Here is a 16,961-nt window from a genome sequence, read left to right as displayed (position 1 = left end):
GTGCTCTCACCAGCTGAGCCATCCTGCCACCTGTTGGCAGCTCAGCTCAGGCACAGCTCACTGGCCCATGTGGGAATCGAACTGGCGACCCTGTTGCTCAGAGATCGCGCTCTTAACCAACTGAGCCACTCGGCCGGCCCCAAAAGTGACTTTTTAAGAGCCTCTTTTACCACCTCTGTGGCCACCACACTTTTTGAGACATTTTAGAGGAGTCATAGGAGTGGAGGAGGCTTGATGGTTGTGAGCTAAAGAGTGGATGGGGTAGGGAGGAAGTGGAAACCCTTTTTTCCTAACGATGTTGTCAAAGTATGAGAAAAAAAATAAAATGATAGCTAGAGGGCACTAGGGTAAAGGGAGCATATTTAAATAATTTCAGGGGCAGAAACAAGTAGCTGGGGGATAATAAACATATAAGCAGAGTGGAAACTAAAGAACAGAACAAGTTTCCAGTGGAAGCAGGAGAGAGGAGAGGACCCTTTCCTCTGAGCCTGGAATGGAAGAGGGAAGAAGAAGGCAAGCAGAGACACTCTGAGATGTGGGAGAAGTGTTTGGGGTATTCGAGCCTGTGTTATTTATAATATTCCTGATTCGTTGAGTAAATGAATTAATGCCTGTAAAGTTGCTAGCATGTAGAGATGTCCAGACAAAAGATGGTAGAGAACGGGGATAAAGTAAGGAACAAATTTTAAGTCTTTACCATCATATTAAAAATGAAAAGATTTTAAGAGACTGTTGTCTTTTGGGGAATTCCACCTGATGCAGATTAGAAAAATAAGATTGATTATACAATGAAGAGTTTCTAAAACTGCTATTCTTTTAAATAGAATAAAATATATTCTAACATTTAGTGTTTTAAAAAAGTAATTCAGTTTATTTTTGTTTTCCCATAAAATCTGAAGTATATTTGATTAGAAAAAAACAACCAGTTTCTTGATAATAATGTTTACTACATGGGGAAATAGACACTCTTGTATGTGGTTGGTAGAAGTTTACGATTTTAGTCTTTCTGGAAGGAAACTTGACAATGTATTTATCAGAAACGTTAACAATCTGCATATCTATTGACATAGCAATTTCGTTTTTGACTTTATCTTAAGGAAATTATTATATAAGTACTCAAAGATTTCAAGAATATTAATGGTAGCCAAACCATTATGAGAACCAAAAAATAGGGATAACCGACACGTGTGCAATAGAAGATTGATTAAATAAAATATGGTACAACCATAACATAAAATACCAGTCATTAACATGATGATGTAGATGGATATATATTAACATGGAAGACATTAAAAAGTTTTTATTAAGTAAAAAATCATATTGCAAAGATGTATACATAGTATAATCTTGTTTTTGAAAAACAAAAAAGGCATTTAATTTATCACTATAGACATAGAAAACAGCCTAGATAACTTACACCAGTGTTCTGTCTGGGTAGTGGGTTGATGGCAATTTTTTAACTTTTTCTTTTGGCTTATATGAATTTTCTACAATTAACAAGTATTATTTCAATTGTAAGGAAAAAACCCCACTGAATTTAAAGTAAAACAAAATAACACAAATTCCACTCCTATCATCATCTACAGCCATTAAGGGGAAACGTCCAGAAGTTTCCTTCAATGGGACCATCTCTACCCACTTCTTTTTCTGTAATTAAGCTTGCTTTTCTGCGAGCATCAATATATAATACAAACTAGTCTCAATAATTCTATATTTTGCTTTAGTCTTTAGCAGAAGAACTGTATTATATTCTTTTTTTTTTTAAGATTTTATTTGGGAATTGGAGAAGGGGAACAGACAAGTTGCCGTCCTTTTGTTCTTCAGTCTAGTTGTGGAGGACGTCACTTCACTGGCCCATGTTGGTATTATCATTACGCTCTTCCTGGGTGAGGCAGTTGCCCGGCATTGGACGGCCGCTCACAGCGGTTCACGGCAGCTCATGAAAGCTTACACCCGCTGCTGGTCAGCCCCACCGCAGCCTACACCATCGCCGGAGACTCATGGCAGCCCAGCTCCAGGTCGAGCTGTTGTTCACCATCTTAGCTGTAGAGGGCGCAGCATCACTGGCCCTCATGTGGGATCCGAACCGGGGCCCTGCTGCTCAGAGCTGGTGTCCCAAGCCAACTCCTAACCAATGCGCCACTCGGCTGACCCTGACCCAGTTCTATGTCTTTTAAAAATTGTTAATCTCACTATTTCAGCTAAGTTATGGACTCCATTGGTTGGAGCTAACCTGGGAACCTAACTATCATTTACAACGAACATTAGTCCAGTGGAAAACATTCAGCGTTCCAAATAACAAATTTACAAACATTATTTTTTCTTTAGAAATTTTTATTGGGGAACAGTGTGTTTTTCCAGGACCCATCAGCTCCAAGTCAAGCAGTTGTCTTCAATCTAGTTGTGGAAAGTGCAGCTCACTGGCTCACGTGGGAATCAAACCAGCAAACTTGGTGTTATGAGGCTGTGCTCTAACCACCTGAGGTAACCGGCTGCCTCAAATATTATTTTTTAAAGGGATATTTCTTATATTCAATTGCGTTAGAGATACCTGAGGCTCTACAGAAAGGAGACGACAAACACTTAACAGAAATGAGCTATACACAGGACATCAGTTCTGCCTGGCTTCCTTTTTACCAGAAAGCCCTTCTATTCTGCAACAGCAGGTCTCCCTCCCTGCTCTGAAACCTGCTAGGAGCTCCCACCCCTGTCCAACCTGGTCTTCACCCCACCCCCCTCAAAGCCCTCAGTCACTCAACGTTCAGAGATACCAAAGCGTTCTATGGGGCTCCCAGTTGTCTTTAGTAAGCTTCCAGGAGCAGCTTAATCCTTTGTGAATTGCTTCAGTGAGGCAGGTCTGAGTTCATTACGACTTCTGGTTTGGGAATACAACCCTTTGGCAACAACTACAGACATTTTTGTCACCCTGTTAGAGGTGTATAACACTTACCTTGTACCTAAGCACTGCGTTTCCGTTTGGAGTACAACTAAATCTGTGGAATCTTATGGTATTTGACTGGACTCAGCTTCATTGTCCTGTCAGTAATAGTTTCCCATGCATGCCTAAAAATAAAGAAGTCAAATTTATAAAACTCATCCTTTTCCATGAGCCAAACTGACTTTATTTCCTGTCCCTTGAATGAAACTGAAATTCAGCAGTTTGCTTTGAACAAAACAATATAGACTTCAACAATGTAGTGCATTCTCTTAGAAGAGAGAGGAAGGCATACTAGGGGGTCCAAGCAATAATAGTGCTGGGCAATGTTCCAAGTTTGTTTTGTTTTGTTTTTAACATATATCAATTCCTTTAATTTTCACAATAGTAGTCTTTTGAGGAACTATTAATATAGAAATTAAGAGAAAATATAGAAAATGGAGAAAATATCTCCATTTTACAGTTGAAGAAATTCAGGTATAAGAAGTTGACTTGCCCGAAGTCTCACAGCTAGTAAGTGGTGGAGGAGGAATTTAAGCCCAGGGACCTGGATCCAGAGTGGGCCATACTCTTAACCACTGTGCCATATCCTGCCTTGCTGCTGCTTACTTGGGCCCTGATCGTGACTGTGCCTAGGGGATACTGGACTCTGGACTAGACATGAGGGTGTGATATGGTGATCCGAGTTTGATAGATGGTGGTAGGAGTAGATTGGTGAAGTCAAGTGGTGTTTAAACGTTTACTTATGAAATCTTCAAACTAAATCTTGAATGGAAGCCTCAAATGAAAATCAGGTGAAAGTGGAACTGCTTTGTTGAAGAGGGGGACAAGGGAGGAAGAGCAGAGCCCCACCCACTCAAGATTTTCTCAAACATCTCTTCTTGACACTCCCAGCGGCACAGTTTGCAAACTACGAGTGAACCAAAAAGAGCAGAAATCAGGAGACCTGGGGTCAAATCTTGAATAAATCCATCCATGTATAGTGGATTCAGTTTTCTCATCAGTAAGGTGGGGAGCATTCCTGTGTTACATGGCTGTTGTGGAGGTTTAAATGAGATGAGGCATGTAAGACCACTTTGAAATTGCAAAGTAATCTATAGTTTGTTTCTATGGCAACTTGACTTGAAAAGGAGAGGCTCAAGTGGCAATGAGGCATAAGACAGGATCTAGGTAGCCTTGAGTCTTCTCAGAAAAATTGGGAAGGAGTTGACATTGGGCAGTTTCAAGAGGGCGGCAGCTGGAATAGTAAGTCTATGCAAGTTATGTCTCAGGGTAAACAATGTCCTTCTCCTTTGAAACAATCACCAAATTACAACTAAGAAATTTTGTTTCAGAGATCCTCTTCTCAATAGAATATAATAGCTGAGTAAGGAACCAGTCTACTTGGTTCACTGCTATATGCCCAGAGCAGCACAGTGTCTGGGCACATAGTAGGTGTTCAATAAAACTCTAAATGAGTTAGGAAGAAAAGCCAAAAGGAAAATTTACTGAGCCAGTGAATCAATAAGATTTTGTGAGGACCCATGGCTATGCCTCCCAGTGGGGTCCAACGTGGTTCTCTGAGAAGAAATGTCACAGCAGCTACAGAATGATGGAGTGACAGGGGCACAGGCCTTGGTAATTTCAGTTCATATGCCATGCTAGAATTTCATTTTGGATTTTTATATTAAATGTCAAACTCCTCAAATTTACAGGCAAAACAAGCACAAACTTAAATTTCTTGATCTAACTTTCAAGAAGCCTTTAAACCTCATTCCATTGATTAAAAAACAATTCATAGCAGGGATGTCGGGTCTCAGTTGTAAATGTGGAGGATTGATTTATACTAACATGTTTTAAAGTTACGTGTGAGTTTTCTTTTAGACTTATCATACGTATCTCGTACATCTCAAGCTCCTACAGAAAGCATCAATAGTACCAATTTTTTTTTTTGTGGGAGGGAGGGCGGCCGAGTGGCTTAGTTGGTTAACAGCGCGAGCTCTGAGCAACAGGGTCGCCAGTTTGATTCCCACGTGGGCCAGTGAGCTGTGCCCGAGCTGAGCTGCCGCTGAGCTGCCAACAGGTGGCAGGATGGCTTAGCTGGTGAGAGCACATGCTCCTAACAACAAGGTTTCCGGTTTGACTCCTGCATGAGATGGTGGGCTAAGTCCATCCGCAACTAAGATTGAACACAGCACCTTGGGCTGAGCAGCCGCGAGCTACCGTTGGGCGGCTGTATGGTGACTGGACTTGGAGCTGAGCTAGCTGCGCCCTCCACAACTAAGACTGAAGGACAACAACTTGGCTGTTCTCCTTCCCCAATTCCCCACACTGTTCCCCTTCCCCAATAAAATCTTTAAAAATATATATATATAGTACCAATTTTTATCACTTCCACAGCAGCTGTTCTAGAAGATTGCTTTTCCTAACCTGGATAACATTTCAGGGCCCTGCATCGAAAGGCTCTAGTAATGCAACTGCTTAGTTCCAACCACGTCGTGTTGGGCATGTAGCTGCCTCTATCTTTAGAAACATTTGCTATTGACTCCCAGTGTGACAGGTGCAACCTTGTTCTTTATGCAGTTCCTACAAATTCCTGGCAATCTGTATTTATACTGCTTTTAAGGAGAGACTAAGTTCATTTTTCTAAGTTGAAAAAGAACACGCCCCCAACCCTCTCCAGTAGGGTAATAAACTATTTTGGTGCAAGTGTGAAGTCTCCAGGTAAGAATGAGCAATTCACTGGGTCTACTACCAGCTCATGAATTGCACCCCTTTTTGCTCCTTTTGGCATTGCAAAGGTCATTTGTTATTGTACTTTGCATGTTCCTAGGGTTCCAGTCTTCTATTATTAAGGTATGGGACCACAGTTCACAGCTATTTTTTTTTAATGGCTGCTATTTTTAATTCACACAAACCATACCCTTCCCATTTGATTCTCTCTGTGCTCTCAAGTCATGGAGCTGGACATTCTCTGAATGTCTCTCGAACAGCTTTGGAAAATGATCCCTTGTACAGCCTCCTGGCCCCTTTACATGTATTTATGGATATCAAATAACTAATGTGATTATGTTGGCCTTTCAATGACCTTCAGAGGCCCATAGGTCTCCTTATACCCTAAATAAACAAGCTTCTTTAGTTACTTTTTCATCACTCGTTTCTCTGTAGCTTCATTTTGCCAAGCAAGAATAGCAGCTACAGTGTTTCTCCGAAAGTAAGACCTAGCCAGAGAATAAGCCGTAGCATGATTCCTCCAGGATATGGAGGGCACGCACCCCTCGCATGAGGGTTTTATGACCTGTTTCAGGGAGAAAGGTGCCTTTTCCACAAACTCCTTCAGCTTAAAATATTCAGAATGTCAAGGTGCCATATTTTGGCACCTAAAATCGTGCTATGGCTTATTTTCCGGCTAGGTCTTATTTTCAGGGAAACAGGGTATCAACTGAAGAAAACATCTTCTTTCTCAGTTATAGGGCAGTCAAATATTAGCAGAACAGAATATCTGATATGAGGCATAGGTGATTGATTTAAGGGGGAAATCTGATTTAGAAACACAAAATCCATGACTTTTGTTATATCTGTTTTACAATCTAAAATATTTATAATCTTTTTAGTAGCCCCATGTAGAAACAGTATTTGTCACTTAAATTTGGCTTCTTAAGCTTAATTCAGCCAAATATTAACGATTCCACTCCTTGATCCTTTTTTAAGGAAAAAAATGAAAAGAAAAAACCCCCCCCAAAATTAAAATAGCTATCTTTGGAAGAATAAACCAAGGTCCTCATTATCACAGTATTTCAGTGTTAGGTGAAAAAGTCTAGGTTTGAAATCATTCTTTTGTAAGTATCTCCTGCTGTATTAGGGTTGGGAATTCTGAGCTATGCTAATTCAACTTCCCTATTTTGCAAATGAGGAAACTATGGGCCAGAGTAGTCAAATCATAGTTGGAACCCATGTTCTCTGGCTCTTAGACTGATGTTCTTCCAACTGTACCAAGACTGGCTGGTAGACTATGCAGTTAATATAAAGATGAGACAAAAGATTTCCAATGGTAGCTTTAAGCACTTCATATTAATGTGATAGAATCTGACACATAGCTATGAATCATGGCTATGGATCTCCCCTAAGGCAGTAATTTAAAGCAAGGTACTAATTTAAATTTAAAGCAGGCTTTGGTATATTTTATATTGAGGTAAAATGAAGAACTCACATCTTCCAACACATATCCAAACATCACATCCAAGTCTGAAATTGATATTAACTTTCAATAGACACTTCAGTAGAAAAAACAATTATAACTAAGCAAAGAACTTCCAGTTTTTATTTTTTAAACGTTAAACAAGAAAAACATTCAACCAAATTTTTAAAAATTAGGATGGATTAATTTACAATAAAATAGGCAACTTAAAACATCAGCCCTCTCATTTAGGGCCAAGGCCAATCGTTCCCGTTTAAACAGCAGAATTGCACAGTTGATCATTTTAACCTATATTTGATGGCACAGAAATATAAAAGTCATACAACATCCACTGAGATCATCCCTTCCTTCCAGAGTAGAATTCACTCAATTACTTCTTAGGTTAGCACTCAGGCTTCTAAACATTACCAGTTATAGTTTGAAATATATCTACAACTACTCGGATAACGAGAACACTTTTAAAACAATTCTTATAGGAAACACCTTAAAATAATTTTGTGGCACACTGGACAAGAAACAGCAAAGATGAAAAATAACGTAAAAGAATTATAGTCCCTTGTTTATAGAAACCACCCAAATAAAATATTTCCCCTAATGAATTATCCTTGCTTCTTGTCATTTATTAGCAGAGATGAGTTACAAGAAGCAGGATGCACCATTTTTTGGTTCTTGGTTGTAGCTGCCAGCTTAAGAGTTCATGACTGTAAATGTAAAGTAAAATATGATTATGCTCATAAATCTGGAACGGGAAAGAAACAAAGTATCCCTTTGAAGTGTTTCTCTATTCTTTTTTTATTCTTTTTTTTTAGCTGAGCCATCCTGCCACCTGTTGGCAGCTCAGCGGCAACTCAGCTCGGGCCGGGCATCAAACCGCTGTTGCTCAGAGCTCAAACTCTTGCGTGGGCTCTTAAGCAACTGAGCCATTCGGCCGGCCAGTGTTTCTCTATTCTTGCTTTCAAGTGAAGACAAAAAATTCACAGCAGTTTAAAGGATGATGAATGCCTAAACATGGGGCCCACTAAAAAATATATTGAGAATAATTTTACCCATTACACTCCTAGTAAGTATGATATTGTATTACCAAGTAACAGTCTATGGTTAAGCTGTTGTAGCAAACACAGCACACAACAGATTAGGCATGGGTAGCTGGTAGCCTTTAGACAGAACATCTTATTTTCACAATCCTGAACGTGCAACCTTTAAAAAACAAAGTCGGATGTCATTTTATTTATGACAGCTGGCCAGGCACTTAACTTGGGGAAAGAGACTTCCAGATTTTGAGGTAAACTAGAAATGTTTTCAGCAATTACAAACACATTCTAAAAACCCCATTTTATGTTGCACTAACTGAAGTTATTCAGCATTTAACTATAACTTTGTCACTCTATTGTGCCAGAGTTCACAACTATGTGTAACTTCTTAAGAAACTATCAGGAGAACAGTTTTCAAGTCTGATTTTTGGCCCCATTTAGATACTTCTGTGCTTACAACATACTGGAGAAAACTGTAAGGTGCATACATACAAGGGCTATGGAAACAAGAGCCCCCAAATCAGTATCTTTTCCCCTAATTCGACATTAGAAAAAAAGAGTCACAATGTCAGTCACAGAAACAGGAGGAAGACAACGTCGACAATGGAGGTGACAAGCCTCAATCCAGCCCCAAGAAAAATTAGAGTGATGCTTCCCAAGGAACAGAAACAAAGCAGCAGAGCATTTCTGTTCACAGGTGCTGACAGCAGCACTATGAACGCTCTCAGAATTAGCACTAATTGCAAACTCTCCAGGTTTATTACACTCTGGGCACAGTGTGTATTTCTTCCTCTCTTCTGAATTCGTTTCAAGGAAATGTGGAGTTTGCTTAGTAAGTGGAAATTCATATTAGAAGATGGAGGACCTCAGTAAGTACTTACATATTGAAAGACCTGAACAGAAGGTGGTCATTTTGGAACTAGTCTTTTATCAAAAGTTATCTAATTCTAATTTTCATTAGAATTATCAGGGTTTTATTTGCAAATGGAAAAGCCAAATCTCCAAATCATAACAATTAATTACAGTTTCCATTCCCTTCTCAAACAGCAATTTCAATCCAAAGGCTATTTCTTGTTCTGAACAACCTCTGACTGACCAGTTTTTGCTATCTCATATGCACAGACTTGTTAATCAACATCCTGGTTGAAACCCTTCAAAGAACATTACGGATAAAGAAAATTCTTTAAAATTTTAATCTTAGGCACTCTCATTCTCAAAAAAACAATGAGGAAAAATATGGCTTAATTTAGAGCTTCCATGTGGCTAAGAAAAAGTCTAGATACTTTATGGATAAGGACTTCTAAGCTGACCATTCTCAGGATACCAAGTTTTTCCAGTCATGGTAAAGGATTTGTGCTAGCTGACCTCTCCTTTCCTCGTAGGGCTTAAGCGTATACATCGGGCAAAACGACTAGCTGGAGTTAGTGGTGCAATAAGCAAATGTGGCAGAATTTCTCCCTCTGGCATGCCAACTGGCTCACTCAAGTTTTGAAACTGTGACCCTGGTCCATTAGCACCATGCTTTACTCAACTGAAATAATCAAACTGCAGTTACTGTGGGGTGAGGGACAGAGGGTAAGACTGAGAAGGGGATTGAGAGCAATTACATACATCATTAAGATACCATGATATACAGTGAAAATGTGCCTGTTAATATATGTTTGAGACTTGAAAAATCACTGATCATTAAGTAATACTGAATCAAATTTTGATCACCTGAAAATGTAGAGCTTTCTGATATGACCCAAATTTAAAATATGAAGTTCACTGAACATCAGATGATCAGTAAGCTAGAAGAAACAAATTACATTTTGTAGGTACTAACCTACAAAAAAAAAGTGGAGCGTAGGTAAAAATTAAGTGAAATTATTTATAACTGTTTCCAGTTTCATCTGTCTCTTGGGAAGGCCAAAAACAGGTCTCTGGGAAGCTAACTTCATCCATGTAAGAAACGGCATCTGCTACCATATCGCTATATCTTTCCCTCAAAGGTAGATAGGTCAGACATATCTCAGACATTCATTTTCATATATAATGGTTTTCGAGACATCTACTCCACTGAAGTACTATTGTACAGGAAGTTTACAAATCCCTTCTAGGAAAAAGGCACTTCATTGTGAAAGTCAGATTTAATTGCATGAAAGTTGAGAAGACTAGGATAGACTCCAAAGTCAGTACTCACTATTCACTTTTGTATTTCTGAATAAAGAGCAGATGCCAGTTGATAGAATACGGCCAATAACATGACGAGCAAACCAAACAGCAACATCAACTATATTTCCAGCAAAACAGCAACGTTTAACATGTCTCCAAAAACCAACACAGTCCCAAGTTCAAAAGTAAAAACAAAACAAAACAAATAACCAGCAGTTGCTACTTTAGAGCTCAAGACATTGTTTTCTAGAGAATATCATGTCTACAGTTTGCTTCTCTGTTTCAGAGCATGAATTGCTTTACAGATGAAAAACCTGGGGTGGCAGAGGTGTGTCTCTGTGTGTTTGGGGAGAACCCAGGCTGGAAAAGTACTGGAGAGTAACAAGAGGTTCATTTCTCTGGTCAGACAACCAAGTGAGGAGGTAGTTATTCTGAGAACTTCTTAAAAGGGAATATTGTACTGATCTACTGAGAGTTGGGGAAGTGGCGGGAACTTCTTTGTGAGACTGAAGATAATGACAGGAATACTTCTCCTCCAGGAAGTCAGGACCAAGGTGTCATTGTCAGTGCAGCTGAAATGAAGATAGAATTTCTGTGTAAATGTCACCTAGAGAGTAGAAGGAAAACAAAGGGAAGAAATCAACATGAATGATGTTACGTTTATTTCCAAAGTTGTCCTACCTTGACAGTGGCTCTTTTCTGATGCTAGAACTTTAAAAGTATCTATAAGAAAAGAACACACACCATGTTATTATCATGTAGTTTCGATGTAGTGATTCTTCAAACTCCTGGTCAGCGCCAGTAACACGATATACACATATGCCATAAGCAATGTCTTCTAATTTCTAATATTATTTAAATGTAATGTCTGAAAATAATTAAATGTTTTAAAAAGTTTAGACCTCAGTACTTTAAAAAAAAAGAAGGGCTCCATAAGGAACATATTTTAGTTAAGTGAACAGAAATTCTAAGTAACAACATAGAAAAAAATAACAGCAACACTGCTCCCGACTGCCCAATGCTACATAATACGATCTGTCATTATGCCAAGAAAGCACACGCTCACCTTGTTACATCACCATACAAGGCAAGCCCATGCAACCTTGAGTGCCATCATCACTGCTGCTGAGTTTTTTCATTCGGTACTGACGTATTTCTCTTACCAGTGTGTAAAACGCATCTTCAACACCCTAGAAAAGAAACAAAATGATAAAGGCAGCGTAACAGACACCATCCCAGTTGCAAGCTCTCTCTCATTTGTACTTCTTTACATGGATTTAAAATTTCAGTTATTATTGGCTGTTAAAAAACGGTGGTTTCGAAAGATGACACTAAATTTAGCATTCCCATGGAACTGTGTGAACAGGCCAATATACAAATCGCACATTTTGGAAAAAAATAACATTCAAGCAAAGGAAAATTGTTAATGTGGGACATACAAAACTACCAGATCTAAAAGATTCCACCCAGAACTTAAGCCCTAAACAGTGGCTGGTGTTGATGGAGAAAGGACAAATGCTTATAAGTATCTTTCATCAAGGGTGCTCATTTTAGTAATGTTTGTGCATATTAATAAGGGAGTAAAAATGCCACACCAGAACATTAACAAGTTCATTTCAGGTTTAAACTGAAGATTAAAAAAATAGACCACCATTAAAAATCCGTAACAAGAAAGAATTTGGATCTCTAGCAAAGAGTCAACCAATCAAACTCTTCTGCCTTAACTAAACCCTTGCCAGATGCTGAACACTGCACTCTACCTGTCTGGTCTTGGCTGAGGTTTCAATGAATGGAATCCCGTAACTCTTGGCCAGTTCGTGGGCTTGTTTTGTGTCAACTGTCCTTGTTGGCAAATCACACTTGTTTCCTACTAGCACCATAGGTACATCATCTGAGTCCTTTACTCGCTTAATCTGTTCCCTAAAAAAAGGAATATGTTATATACCACAAGAATGAGCTTTTTGGAAGGAATAAACAGCTAGGGCATAAAGGAATCTAGAGAATTTTATTAGCGTCTAGTCGTTTCACGTTTTCCCCCCTACTATTGGGTTATCAGAAAAGTCATGACACATTTTTGCAACGAAAAACATAGAAAAAATACGTCATGACTTTTCCAACAACCCAATACTTATAAAAGACCTTGTATAATGAGGAGACTGGTTTAGACCTGATTCAGCAGCCATTGGGAAGCCAAGTGCCAGTTCACCTCCGAGGGGAAACGCGTAGCTAGTCTGTCTTGACACATAGCCCTGTTAGGCTCCTGGATTCTTCCACAGAGCTTGGCTCTGAATTTAACTGGCAACTCTGAATCGCACTGTAGATTAAGGTCCAAAGTACAAAAAGCTCACTGCCTCTAAGTAACTTTTTGAGGTTCCCTTGAGAGTGACGGTATTTAATGGAAGACGATCTATCCATTTCTCTAGATGGGTGGTTTCCAAAAGCTCCCTTCAAACAAAATGATAGCTGGAAGTCCAAGATATAAACTAGAAAACACCAGAACTGCTCTTATTAAAGGAGGACTAAAGGATCTGGAAGTCCCCACTGACAGCACTCCCTCAGTGACATACAAGACATACCACAGAGTAGTCTGGAAACTATCGCTCTATTCTCTTGACCAACAGTGTCCAACAGGACTTTTCCCCATGATGGAAATGTTCTGTATCTGCAATATCCAACTACATCCACTCATCACATGTAGCTACTGAACACTTGAGAAATTAGTGGCTAATGTGGCCAAGGAACTGCTTTTTCAATTGTATTTAATTTTAATTAACTGAAGATAACTACATATGGGTTGTGGCTACCACTCCACAGAGCACTGCTTTAGACTCTGCCCTTGGGTTCCATACAAAGACATGTCCCGAAACTGTATTACACTGGCCAGCTGCAGAACCGAACTTCGGGGGTGACAACAGTGGCCTGTGTTAAGGGATAATATAAGACAGGCTAAGAAGAAAAATGACTTCCAGAAGTTCAGCAAATATGTATTAAGTCCTTGGCAAGTGCTGGGCATTTTATTAAGTACTGCTATCATTTCCAGAGAGGAAATGGAAAGCAGAGCAAATTTAGGGGAAAAGCCACCCAATTCAGTTTTGGACTAGCTTATTTCTGTGAGCAGACATCTTCACTTGGATGGGGCCTAAGCCAGGAAGGACTCAAGGCCATAGTCAGAACACCTGCATAAACTTAGTATGTGATAGGCACTGTTCTGAGTAATTTGCATATTTATTAACTCATTTAATTTTCAAGACTCTTGGTACGTACTATTATCTCCAGATTATAGATAAAGAAACTGAATATTAACTTTCAGTAATAACCCTAGATTCACAATGTCAAACAACCTAAAACCAACTCTTCTAATTAAAAGAGCTCTAGCTCTCCTAATTAAAAGAGCTCTAGCTCTCCTAATTAAAAGAGCTCTAGCTCTCCTAGTGTGGTATCCTCATCCCCCTACAAAACTTCAGAACCCACTTCAAGTTCATCCTTTCAGACACACTCACGCTCCTAGTACCTGTAGAGGTTAATATCTGCAAATGACTTGCTGTTGTTGATGGCAAATACGCAGAGGAAACCTTCGCCTGTCCTCATGTACTGGTCTCTCATAGCACTGTACTCCTCTTGTCCGGCTGTATCCAGGATGTCCAACAGGCAGGTTTCACCATCTATAACCACCTGTTTTCGGTAAGAATCCTGGTGGTGTGGAGGGTGGAGGGGGTGGGGAGAAAGGGAGATTCCATTTTTATAAAAAACCGCAGGGAATGCAATGCTATTGCTAAGGTTAAATAAGCTCCTACCCAAGTCCATTTCTGTCTCTTTGGTTCATCCCTCAACCTGCTAATATATGCTCACAAACAGAAGTACTTAATGTCTCCTTAGGGGAAAAAAGCCCCCAATCCTATATGTGTGCAGACAGGAAAATGTGGACACTCTGTTCCTGGAAAAGATGAAAAAATGTGGTAATTCAAAAGAAAGCTCTATTGCAGTCAGACTACAGATTAGGTTTGCTGTGTATTTAACTGAGCTTTTCTTATTTATTTATTGTACATTTAAAATTGTAAATGTATCTCCACCAATTATAACCTGGGCCTGGTTACAGTGTCGCTTGTGTTTTGACTAAACACACAAATGCTTTTTATTTCAGACAAGGTTATAATATCAAAATATTTTTCTCATCGTGACAGGCTGTACTTTTAGGAAATATTCCTAATTCCTAAAGGTTCCAAACAAGGTATGGCTAATAATTCCTCAGACATGCATAGATAATAAAAAAAGAAAAAAACTTTCTATTTGACTCAAAAGCAAAAATTTTACTTGTATTTTAATATTTATTAAGTACTGCCAAAGAAAATAACCTCATCACACTTTACTAAGTATCTGACTCCAGAAACAGAATTCGGCCTATTTTCCCAGCCCATTGATCAGTTCCTCTGTAACTCACTTCTCTGTGGGATTGTAATATACTTCCAAATTAACATTAACATAGAGTTCACAACGCCAAAACTTCTTAGAGCATGAAATATGGTTAAGTGTGTGGCTTTTCTGAGGAGGTGAGCAAAACAAAAATTGTAAAGATAGGTTTTAGGCAAACTAATTCATGATAACAGAAGTCAGAGAAGTGGTTATTTCCTGGCAGGTGAGGGAGCTTACTGACTGCAAAGGGCACGCGAGAATTCTCTGGGGCATTGGAAATAGTACATATTTTTATCTGAGTGGTGGTTACGTAAATGTATATGAATTTTAAAAAGTCACTGAACTGTAGATATAAGATTTATGTATTTTACTGTATGTAAATTACCCAATAAATAAAATTCTAAAAAATATTAAAAGGTTCTAACTATTAATACTAAAGCTGTTAAGCCTAAAATAAAGGTTTTTGACAAGAACTAAATGACTAATTTTTAATAATGGCTATATTAGAGTTAACTTGCATTAAACAGCCGCTGGATGGTAAGGAAGACCAGCTGTGGATTAAAATAATGTTCTCAAGTTAGACATTTCTAAATTGAATAAAATTATAAAGCCTTTTAAAGGACCTTGGATGCCATTTGTTGAAGCCAATCTATAACATGAACTCCCTCAAAAACAATAGAAATTTTTTTTTTTTTGAGATTTTTATTGGGGAATTGGGGGAAGGGGAACAGACAAGTTGCTCTCCTTTAAAACAATAGAATTTTAAAGTACTATTTATGCAGTGCTTTACCATTCATAAAAATTTAAACATATTATTTGATTTTTCAAATCCCTGTGTGGTAGACAGGACAAGCTTACAGTAGTTTAACAGATGAGGAAAATGAAGCTTTTTCCTCATGAGTGATTGATTTGCTCAATATCACATAACTAAGTAGACTGCAGCGACCAAATCCTAGGCACAGTGACTCAAAATCTCATGTTCTTTCTATTCCAACCCATAGTCTCAGCTGCTTCAACTAGGTTAAGAAATTAAAATTGCAGAACACCCAGATCTTTGAATCCTTTATCTCCATCCTGCTATTAGTCAGACAATTGCTTTACCTATGACCTGTTTTTTAATAGAGCTGTCGTATATGAAAAAACTAAATGAGTTCAACACTGAGTTTGCAAGTTTGCAGAACTGTTAAAAACTGTAAATTTTTTAGAAACTCTTCAGCAGCTCATAAAAATGAACTCTTCTCCACAAACAAGAAGAGCTTTACTTGCTGTACTACTGAAAGCAGTACCCAAAGTAACTTTCCACTTTCTCTCCTGATTATTCCTTTAATTAAAGGGTGAGGGTAAAACGAAAGAGAGAGGTAGGGTCAGGGGACTACCACTGGGCCTCACCTCTATGGTGGGATCATATTCATCTACAAAGTGGTTCTGGATTAGCTGGATGGTCAGCGCACTTTTCCCAACACCACCTGCTCCAACCACCACCAGTTTGTACTCAGTCATTTCACACCAGCAAGAACCTGTGGGAAATCAGCAATTAGGGTTAAATGGCGAGCCACATCTACAGTACTTCAAAGACTTTTATAATCAATAGTAAAACCAGTTTAAAATGTATCGGTTTCATACACGTAACCCTCCACTTGGTTCTCAAAGTGATTCAGGAACGCAAAAGCACTTGCAGTCTAGTGTGGGTCTCAGCATTCTGGATTATACTCTTCTGGCTACCCCCACCCTCAACTTTATTTTTCAACAGTCCTTGGGCCCCGCCCTCAGCCTAAAGAAACCCCCCCTTCCTGCACTTCCCGCAAATTTTGTCAGCTCTGGGGGGCTGCCTCTAGACCGTCCCCCCTTCAAATTCTCCTGCCTGTGTCCAAAGAGCTCTCCCGTAGAGATCCAAACGCAGGACCCCCGTCTAAGGCCTTTGTTTCCAGCTCCCAGGTTCCGCTCGATTCCCGGCATCAGCCAGATGCATGTGTGCTCCAAAGCCCAACGCTACGCACACCAGAGCCTTACCTCAAGCTCCGGTGCCTCCGCTGCCAACAGATTTAGAACCACAACCGGGAAAAATGTTAGAGACCCCGGAACCGCCATGAACAGCCCCCACTAGGGAGCGACACTTCCGGCCCCGCCCGCTACGCAATCAGCCTGCGCCCCGGTCGCCCAAGTCCCCGCCCAGGCCACGTGGGCCTCCGAGCCAGGAGTCATGCGGAAAGCCGCACCCAGACCTGCCCTTCCCACACAAGACGTAGTAATAATG

General features: G+C 39.5%; 1 protein-coding gene across 2 annotated transcripts; it reads right to left on the bottom strand.

Annotated features, from left to right (window-relative positions):
* Window positions 1–8,567: 8,567 nt before the first annotated feature.
* On the bottom strand, window positions 8,568–16,830 carry NRAS (NRAS proto-oncogene, GTPase). 2 transcript variants are annotated; one of them, XM_019633223.1, is made up of 7 exons: window positions 16,718–16,830; window positions 16,097–16,224; window positions 13,809–13,987; window positions 12,058–12,217; window positions 11,364–11,487; window positions 10,979–11,020; window positions 8,568–10,869 (listed from the first exon to the last, which is right to left on the bottom strand). In XM_019633223.1, exons 2-5 carry the CDS (start codon window positions 16,205–16,207, stop codon window positions 11,368–11,370), a joined length of 570 nt encoding a protein of 189 aa, XP_019488768.1. In that variant the 5' UTR covers window positions 16,208–16,224; window positions 16,718–16,830; the 3' UTR covers window positions 8,568–10,869; window positions 10,979–11,020; window positions 11,364–11,367. The 2 variants fall into 2 exon arrangements, with proteins under 2 accessions (XP_019488768.1, XP_019488769.1); XM_019633224.1 differs by lacking the exon at window positions 10,979–11,020 and having other exon boundaries at window positions 8,568–10,904.
* Between the last annotated feature and the right edge of the window lie 131 nt (window positions 16,831–16,961).

This window comes from Hipposideros armiger, unplaced genomic scaffold (assembly GCF_001890085.2).
Source record: "Hipposideros armiger isolate ML-2016 unplaced genomic scaffold, ASM189008v1 scaffold_1259, whole genome shotgun sequence".
In the NCBI taxonomy this organism is placed as follows: Eukaryota; Metazoa; Chordata; class Mammalia; order Chiroptera; family Hipposideridae; genus Hipposideros; species Hipposideros armiger.
Note: the sequence above shows the minus strand (reverse complement) of the source record. Positions and strands in the feature narration are given on the sequence as shown.

What these genes read in the sequence shown, in the direction of transcription:
- NRAS (XM_019633223.1), bottom strand. Translation starts at nt 16,207, where the DNA reads ATGACTGAGTACAAACTGGTGGTGGTTGGAGCAGGTGGTGTTGGGAAA. An exon ending in GCAGATATTAACCTCTACAG is followed by an intron (nt 12,218 to 13,808) that starts GTACTAGGAGCG and finishes TCCTTTTTTTAG; the next exon opens with GGAACAGATTAAGCGAGTAA. An exon ending in CCTCAGCCAAGACCAGACAG is followed by an intron (nt 11,488 to 12,057) that starts GTAGAGTGCAGT and finishes TTTCTTTTCTAG; the next exon opens with GGTGTTGAAGATGCGTTTTA.